Source organism: Trachemys scripta, chromosome 1 (genome assembly GCF_013100865.1).
Source record: "Trachemys scripta elegans isolate TJP31775 chromosome 1, CAS_Tse_1.0, whole genome shotgun sequence".
Lineage (NCBI taxonomy): Eukaryota > Metazoa > Chordata > Testudines > Emydidae > Trachemys > Trachemys scripta.
In genome coordinates this window covers 4,578,708-4,588,277 of record NC_048298.1, presented here as the reverse complement: position 1 = coordinate 4,588,277, position 9,570 = coordinate 4,578,708, and the positions used below count along the sequence as shown (strand labels likewise).

The 9,570-nt window shown below is 45.0% G+C and overlaps 1 protein-coding gene across 4 annotated transcripts in view; it reads right to left on the bottom strand.

The window, feature by feature from the left end:
• Nucleotides 1-9,570, bottom strand: part of AHCYL2 (adenosylhomocysteinase like 2) — a 176,916-nt gene that overhangs the window by 53,580 nt on the left and 113,766 nt on the right. For 2 of the 4 annotated variants that reach the window (XM_034763830.1, XM_034763838.1), the window contains exons 2-3: nucleotides 8,522-8,630; nucleotides 2,860-2,976 (exon numbers count right to left, since the gene is read on the bottom strand). In XM_034763830.1, coding sequence (XP_034619721.1) covers nucleotides 2,860-2,976; nucleotides 8,522-8,630 — 226 coding nt within the window. The remainder of the gene's footprint in view (nucleotides 1-2,859; nucleotides 2,977-8,521; nucleotides 8,631-9,570) is intronic. The other 2 variants (XM_034763845.1, XM_034763850.1) reach the window with 1 other exon arrangement.

Sequence of the window (9,570 nt, the reverse complement as noted above, 5' to 3'; positions counted from 1 at the left end):
GGGGGGCAGACAACAATTTAATGACAGTTGACTTTGAGATGTAAAAAATTAAAACTTTATAACTCTTAGAACACATTAGCAACTTCAAATGACAAAATATACAAAGTAAATATCCTTAAATCATACTCTAAGTCTCAGCAGCGTTTTTCTTTCTTTGACTATCTTGAAATTTAGATGATCATCGATGGAAATATTTTTTCTCAGTTTATGTGTGTACAGTAACAACAAAGAGTCTGGTGGCACCTTAAAGACTAACAGATTTATTTGGGCATAAGCTTTCGTGAGTAAAAACCTCACTTCTTCGGATGCATCCGAAGAAGTGAGGTTTTTACTCACGAAAGCTTATGCCCAAATAAATCTGTTAGTCTTTAAGGTGCCACCAGACTCTTTGTTGTTACTGTACACACATAAACTGAGAAAAAATATTTCCATCGATGATCATCTAAATTTCAAGATAGTCAAAGAAAGAAAAACGCTGCTGAGACTTAGAGTATGATTTAAGGATATTTACTTTGTATATTTTGTCATTTGAAGTTGCTAATGTGTTCTAAGAGTTATAAAGTTTTAATTTTTTACATCTCAAAGTCAACTGTCATTAAATTGTTGTCTGCCCCCCACATCCCCCCCTTTCCCACAACTCTTGAAACTGTAAATAGATAAAAATTATCTTTAACTTTTTGCAACTGTGAACATTTTAATTGATAAAAATAAAAAAAAAGATTAAAAATAAACATCAATATTATCCATCAGAATTACAAAAAAATAAAATAAAAATAAAAATAAAATTTTGCCAAGCCTATAAATAAGTGAGTCACTTGGCAAACAAACATATTACACCATACGCTGCTGGAGGTGTTTATGCTTTGTACGTGAAAGATACAAGAAAGCGTCCTCAAATTGTACAACAAAATAGGACGTGGGGAGAGATAAAGGGGCAAATAATCGGCTCTTCAGAAGTATTTTAGGAGCCTCGGGGTTGAGTCACCTTTGTTAGGAGTTGGTTAGCAACAGCAAGAAAGCAGCAGACCCTAGAGGCAGGGAAATTCCCCCCCAGCCTTCAGTTTAGTGGTAGAATTTTTAACAAGGCACTCCCATGAGACGCCCCTATAGCACATCAGTGACCTATACAACTGGAAATCTTCTAAGGCAGGGGTCGGCAACCTTTCAGAAGTGGTGGGCCAAGTCTTCATTTATTCACGCTAATTTAAGGTTTCGCGTGCCAGTAATACATTTTAACGCTTTTAGGTCTCTTTCTATAAGTCGATAATATATAACTAAACTATTGTTGTATGTAAAGTAAATAAGGTTTTTAAAATGTTTAAGAAGCTTCATTTAAAATTAAATTAAAATGCAGAGCCCTCCGGACTGGTGGCCAGGACCCGGGCAGTGCGAGTGCCACTGAAAATCAGCTTGTGTGCCGCCTTCAGCACGCGTGCCATAGGTTGCCTACCCCTGTTCTAAGGGGTTTAAGGGAGTTAGGTACTCTGCTCAATTGTTGGGGACCTAACTCCTCTGGTCCCTTTGGAAATCCCAGCCTTAACTAAAAAATGATCATTTGATTAACTTGGATACAAGAGAGGTCTTTAAAGTGGCAAAGAAAGCAGAGAGAATGATGGTCATTAGTAATAGTGTAGTGACTGAAAGTTGATATGTTTAGATGCTTCTTTGGTATTTTACATGAAATGAGCTTGGAGGGTCTCACTCAGATCCATTCCTAGAGGGACTGGAGTCAGCGGCGGCTCCAGGCACCAGCGCTCCAAGCGCGTGCGTGGGGTGGCAAGCCGCAGGGCGCGCCCTGCCGGTCACTGCGAGGGCAGCAGTCAGGGAGCCTCCTGTGGGAGGTCCGCCAATCCCGCGGTTTCGGGCGCAATTCAGCAGTGGGTACACCGAAGCCGCGGGACCGGCAGACCTTCCGCAGGCATGCCGCCGAATCCGCGGGACCGGGGACCTCCCACAGGCGTGCCGCCGAAGGCAGCCTGCCTGCCGTGCTTGGGGCAGCAAAAAAGAGAGCGCCGCCCCTGACTGGAGTTCACATCACAACAACAGCATAACTGCCACCCATTTTGTGCACAGGTGCCAGAACTCAATGGGCCTGTCAACTAAACTCCCCTTTTGGCTCTAAAGTCCATCTCTCCAGGACAAGGATGAGGCACATTGATGGGAGTCACCGCTACCTGCAAATGCAACTGTCCTGGGAACAGAGGGCTTCAGTCTCCAGGGCTGTCAACCCAGCACTTCGCATTAGCACAAAAATGCACGGTTTTATTAATACAAATTAAACTGCTGATGCTGTAGTGGGAGAGACTAAGTGCACGAGATGGAGGAGAGCTCACAGGAAGTCACTCAGAGCTCTTTCAGCTGTGGGCCTGGAGCACCCACAAATTGAAGAAATATTAGTCAGACTAATTAGACTAACATTCGTCTTTAAAAAATGACAATCATACCAAATATTCACATTAGAATACTGATTAGCTCTCAGAGTATTGTAAAGGCTGTGCAATGCTATACTAGATCACAGATCTATACTGGAGAAATTCTAAGCGTTAGTGCCAGCTTAAAGCTTGTGTTACCATGTGGGGTATACTTAGATTTAAGACTTCATTGAGACATACTTGTCTGTATAACTGGTATGGTGAACATTGAGTCTGGGCTAATATTTATATGGGGAGGACACAGCATGCGTTGTTCCTTTGCACCTCCTAGGAACCCATTGTGAGGAAATACAGCCACTGTGGGAGAAATAGGTCACCCTCCCAGCCGCAGGGTGAGTGTTCACACAGTACGGGGCAAAGCAGTGGATTATAGTATTAAGGAACGCGGCAGCCCAGCACAAACATGTGGGTGAAAACCCTACTACACCTGGATGAGCTAGCCATAGCTTCATTGCTTCCTTGGGGGCAGAGAGAGTTCCCTTGGCATGTGCCTGTGCTGAGTGTGGCAGGGAAAAGCCCACACTCAGCTGTTTGGGCCTCTCTTCTGCAACAATAGAAAGAGAAAGTCCAAGAATTAGAAAAAACAGCCTCAAGTCATTAATGATCAAGCCCACTTGTAACCAGGCTGCCCCCAAACTACAAGGTGAATTCTCCATCAGTTATTTAGAGAGTATGAAAAAGATAGAGCCCCTACCCCCAAAACTTCGTAGTCTCATTCAGAGAAACTGAGACAACGGTTCAGGTCTGAGACATTGTCAGGGAGATCGGCATAGGTGGCTTCTCAGAGGAGTGGGTTTTCAGGAGGGACAGGAGAGGAAGGACATTTGGAATACACAGCATGGGAGAATGTTCCAACCGTAGGGGCAGCAAGACAGAGGCCATAAAACCAAAAGTGGGAGAAGACAACAGGAAATAAGTTAGTTATCCTATGTAACTGTGGTTTTTCATGATGCTATAGTCAGTGTGGATCCCATCGTAGGTGCACATGCATGTCATGTATGCAAGATCAAAGTTTTTGCATAGCAGTCTGTCAAGGGAGTGTGCCCTGTGCCACCTCGCGCTTCTATACAAGGGCATAAGGTGAGGGGCAGCCGCGACCCTATCTCAGTTCCCCCAAAATTCAAAGCCAGTGTTGCTGAGCACTCTGAATAGAAGGGATGGAGAGCGGGTTGTGGGACTTGCCCCAATGACCACATCTCAAAAGAACCAGTTACTGCAGGGTAACATCCATTCGTTCTTTGAATACGTCAGTGTGGATCCCACTGTAAGTGGCTGGCAAGCAGTATCCTCCCTGGAGAGTGGGAATGAATACTTCCAGCTGCATTGGTCAAATAATGATTGAAGCACTGCCCTCCTCAACTTGGCAACAGACCTGGCTATCATGACACGGTCATAATGTTTAACTAAGGTCAGTGGGTTGCTCCATGGAGATGCCTTAGAGATCTCAGATACTGGCGCGTTTCCAAAGTAGGCTGCTGCTGCTGCCTGTGCCCTGATGGAGTGCGCCTTAATTTTGGAAGGAAAACTATCTGACAGCAGATAAAATCTGAGTGGATCATGCGTGTGTGTTTCTCTGTGATGAGATGGCTCATCTTTTGGTGAGCAGGATATAATCACGAATAGGTGAAGAGACATAAGGTGAGGGGCAGCCGGTCATGTTACGGTAACAGAGCAAAGTTCTTGAAATATTCAGAGAGAGTAGCTGCTTCTCCCCTAGCATTAAGTGTTGTTTTGGAAGAAGACTGGCAGGTTAAATGATAGATTCAAGTGAAATTCTCAGACCACTTTAGATATGAACTTAGGGTGTGGTCTCAACACAACTTTGTCTCTATGGAAGAATGTGTGAGGAGATTCAGCCATAAGGGCTTAGACTCGCTGACCTTCCTGGCTGAGGTGACAGCAACCAGAAAAAACTGTCTTAAGAGTGAGGTGGTGCATCGAGCAATCCAACAGGAGGTTGAAAAAGAGGCTCCATAAATTTCAAGAGGCCAATGGTGAGATCCCATGTAGGAACTGGGCCTCTAACATGTGAGTAAGTAAACAGGAGGCCCCTGAGGAATTCTAATACCATTGCAGCTGATATTACTGCAAGGTGGACTTTGAGAGAACTAAATGTTAGTCTAGCTTGTTTTAAGTGCAGCATGTATTCCAGGGTCCTTGGTATCAGGACCTCTCCTCGGTCCAGATTATATTGGTTTGCCCAAGGAAAAGCCTTTTCCATTTGGAGGAGATCATCCTAGTACAGGGCTTTATGCTATGTCTGAGAATTTCTTGAACCTGCCGAGAACAGTCCCAATCAGTAACGCTCAACCAGCCAACTTCCAAGAAGTCAGGTGCCACAACTGCAGCTCTGGGTGCAACAGCTGACCATGAGTCCGAGATGATATGTTTGGATGGACTGGGAGATGGATAGGAGGATGACTGGACATTTGCAATAGGTCTAACAGTCAAATTTGCCTTGTCCAGTAGAGAGCTATCAGAGTGGCCTTGTCCAGTCTGATTTTGGATATTATCCTGGGGATCAGGGGAATTGGTGTGTCACCAATGAGGAAAGCTGGTGACTCCTGTCTCATTTGGGTTCTGCCTAGCATGAATCTGTTTCTCCGGCAAGGCTGGGGTTGATGATGTTATGGTTTATGGTACAGGGCTGGGGTGCAGATCCCCAGGGAGCACAAAATGGCCTTAAGAGTCCTTTAAGAAGTGCAGAGCTTTGTCTGTCCACTTGTTGACTAGTTCCATGACTTCAGAGGGCAGTTCTTTGATTAAGGCCTGCACTTCCCTGGGCATGCCCAATGCCTGAAGCCATGATGCTCTGTGCATTGTCATTGCCATGACCCTAGATCTGACCGTGGTGTCTGAAGAGTCTATTGCCAAGTGTAGGGCTGCCTTGGCCCCTAATTGACCTTCTATTTATTTGAGCTCTTCCCTAGTCTCAGATGGGACAGAAAAGGTGTCACCCTATCCTAGGTCAAAATGTTATATTTGACCAGAAAGGCCTGAGCTTGCCACCCATACTGGGAGGAAGGCAGAGGAGTAGAATTTCCTCCAAAACTGATCAAGCTTCTTTAGGCCTTTGTACTTTGGGGTGCTTTTATTGGACTTGGATTGCTCATGCACAGGTGAGACAACCACAGAGCCTGGTTTGGGATGGATGTAGAAGTACTCCAACCCTTCTGAGGGACTTGGTAATGCTTTGCTATCCTTCTTGGGTGAGTGATAGGAATGAAGGCAGGCATTTGCCACAAGACTTTACTGGGATCAAGCAGCCCTTCATTGGGCGAGCAATCCCGGCAGGCCCAAAGATGTCAGTATGTTGAACATTTTAGGAGATTTTTTTCTTGTATGACAGATGTCTCTATTTCTAGCATCTCTGCAATTGTCCTAAGTAGTTCTTGAAATTATTTGAAGTCACTCAGCACTGACCACAGCACTGATAACACTGCTGCATTGGGTGAAGAAGATGAAAGGTTCTTAGGAGGTGAGGTAGAACATTGTTATTGCTTTTTCCCCAGGCCCAGTGTTGATGGTCTGGCCAACAGTGCCTCTGGGAAGCATGATCTCTCTCTCTTCCCAAAATGAGATGGAGATTGAGTCCTAGAGGCTTACGAAGGCAGATCCCACCAAGTTCAATAAAGCCAGAGCAGCATGCCAGAGAGCTATGGCAGGCTTATCTGATATTGGCCAGTTCAGTGACATTCCTGATGTGACGGTGGCTGAGTTCTGCAGGGAGAGCCAGAGCCACCAAGGTCTTTCTATGGTGTTACCCAGGGAACTCTGGGGAGAGGATTCTCTGCTCAAAGGAGGAGAGAATGTGTGATCCAGTGATGGAGAAGAGGAATAGATCTCTCTAGTGGCAGCACTGAGGTATGGGGCACTCTCAGTACAAGGGTCTGCTTCAATACTGGTAAGTATCTCAGTTCTAAGTTCTTCCAAGGGCACGTTGAGCATCCTCAGTGATTCTGTTGAAGGCATAAATGCCGAAGGTTGTGTCACTGGTGCCAGTGAACTTTTCCTCTGTGCTTCAGTGGTAGGTGGTCCCTCATCACTATCTCTCGATGCTGTGTGGGGCTCAGTGGTTTTCCCCCAAAGTCTTATAGAATCCTAGAATATTAGGGTTGCAAGAGACCTCAGGAGGTTATCTAGTCCAATCCCCTGCTCAAAGTGGTCCAATACCAACTAAATCATCCCAGCCATGACTCTGTCAAGCCAGGCCTTAAAATCCTCTAAGGATGGAGAATCCACCATCTCCCTAGATAACCCATTCCAGTGCTTCACAACCCTCCTAGTGAAATAGTGTTTCCTAATATCTAACCTAGGCCTCCCCCACTGCCACTTGAGACCATTGCTCCTTGTTCTGTCATCTGCCACCACTGAGAACAGTCTAGCTCCAACCTCTTTGGAACCCCCCTTCAGGTAGTTGAAGGCTGCTATCAAATCTCCCATCACTCTTCTCTTCTTCAGACTAAATAACCCCAGTTCCCTCAGCCTCTCCTCATAAGTCATATGCCCCAGCCCCCCTTATGTGGTCTTTCCTTGTGGGAAGACACTGAGCTCCATCTGTAGTCTTTGTCCTTGTGTTCAAGGAAGCCTCTCTCGGTGCTGCACTTTGATAGTGGAGGTGTTGGCTTAAAGTCTTTTCTCAGTGCAGTCTTCTCTGGGCTGGCTTTAGGCATTGTGTGTTAGCTAGACAGGGCACTCAAGGAAAATGGCCGGTTCGTTACCTGGTGGGCTCTGGTACCTGTCTCCTCTAGATCCAAAAAGATCTTCATAGATTGTTTCAACATATGACGCTTCTGTTGTGCGTCCCATGGCTTGCACATCTTGGAAGAAAACGAGCAGCACATCTGGCACCTACCAAGTATATGACTCTCTCCCAAACCTAAGAGGCATCTGCTGTGCCTATCTTAATGGAATTAGCCTGCTACAGGAAGGGCAGAGCTTGAAAACCACAGGTTTAGAGTCTGTCATGTTAAGACATCCTGAACAGGGGACTCCGGCCATCAAAAATCACTCCAAATGGACTGAGTTCATTCATAGCGGTTCTTCAAAGGAAGCAGAAGAAGTCTGATTTATTTATTTATTTTCAAGAATTCTGAGAGGCTTAGCTGGAGTTATAGACTAGTACGTTGGAGACGCACCAGGTTCCATCTCACGGACACGGGCAGAAGGAACTGAGCCACTCCACCCTTTATGCCGTCATATGGTAGCACGTGCAGCTCCAATGGATGCTGTTGTTCATAACATAAGAACATAAAGGCCATACTGGGTCAGACCAAAGGTCCATCTAGCCCAGTATCCTGTCTTCCGACAATGGCCAATGCCAGGTGCTTCAGAGAGGATGAACAAACCAGGTAATTATCAAGTGATCCATCCCATTGCCCATTCCCAGCTTCTGGCAAACAGAGGCTAGGGACACCATCCCTACCCATCCTGACTAATAACCATTGATGGACCTATCCTTCAGGAACTTATCTAGTTCTTTTTTGAACCCTGTTATAGTCTTGGCCTTCACAACATCCTCTGGCAAGGAGTTCCACAGGTTGACTCTGCATTATGTGAAGTACTTCCTTTTGTTTGTTTTAAACCTGTTGCCTATTAATTTCATTGGGTGACCCTTAGTTCTTGTGTTCAAAGACTGATGTTGTGCACATGAGCGACTATCGTGGGATCCACACTGACACATACTCGAACAACAATTAGGACAGCTAATGTGGAGGAACACGATGAAATACAAGCACAGTTGTAAGCTGGGTGTGAAGTTGCACAAGCCTTGGAGGGGAGGAAGAGGAGTTGGAAAGACACATGAGGGATTCGAGAGGGAGCAATAGGGTTAGAGATTCAGGGAAGCCTAAATCTGAGTTTTAAGCCAGACTCTGCGTAAGAAACCCATTTAGTGTAACATCCAAGTGCCAACTGTATATGGAGAGACACATTCTCTCTTCATCCCCTTTCCTAAACCTCATAGAGGTATGAAGGAAAAACTAGGAGATCCCCAGGCTGTGAATGAAGGCCCAACAGACAAATGGACAAAAGAGCACTTGCAGCTTAAAGAGGCACACGGACAGAAGGGAGCCAGCAGCGGTACCTACCTGAGCTGTAGCTATCTGTAGAGGATTGAGAGATGGAACGGGACAGAGAACGGCGACCAATCTTCGTTGGGCGCTTGTTAAACTCTTGCTTTTGGTCAGCAAACTGGATCTGTTAAGAAAGAATCCCAGTTACATGTGGTATAAAAAAATCCACTGCCTGACAGAACAGGCTAATCCTAACAGCCTCAAAGACTACATTGGAGAAGGGCTACTTGCATTATTTCAGTGGGGACCGAGTAGCAGTTTCTATTATATAATTGGGGGTATTAATTTGGGCCTAGCTTAGCACACATGGTATAAACCCATTTCTCCTCCACAAACACTTCAAGCTCATGTTTCAATCACTTTTACCAACAGGCACACTAGTTAGAAGAATAAAGACATTTCTGTTCCGGTAACTTAAGTGCTTTTTCTAAAACTGAAAACAGTGCGGATTATTAATCAGAAAGGGGGCCCTCAGAAATCTGTAGAATTGAAGTGAAGATTATTTTATCAACCGCAGACCTGACAAGAAATATGGAGACCACAAGATGCTAGATACCTTCTGTGCAAAAGACCAAAGGTAGAAATAAAGCAACCCTCATAGCAATACATCATACACTGGATTATTTAAGATTTGCCATAGAAGATGTGGCTATCATAATTCTGGGGGGTGACACTTGGAGAAACCCCCAGCTTCTTGGCTACCTGGAAAGTTGACATATCTGTCTAAATGTGGTTGCTACAAAGTCCCAAAAGAGGACAAAGTAATAGCTAGATCACACAATAAAGTTAGGATCACTTCATCTCTAGGGTGGAACATGACAGCTGTTTAATAGTGTACAGGAAACTCTATGTAACAGGTCAAAAAGTGAAGGACACCATTTGCAGCTGAAAATGCCATAGGAAATATATTTTGGCAAACTGTAATTAACCAAATTGGAATTTGACCAGGAGACTGAAGCTAACACTCCTACTCTTATAAGAATGCTCTAGTAATGAAGGTAGTATAACTACATCATGGCAGGGCTCTGTATTTACCCCCTCCCAATGATTAGATGTGCTCAGTT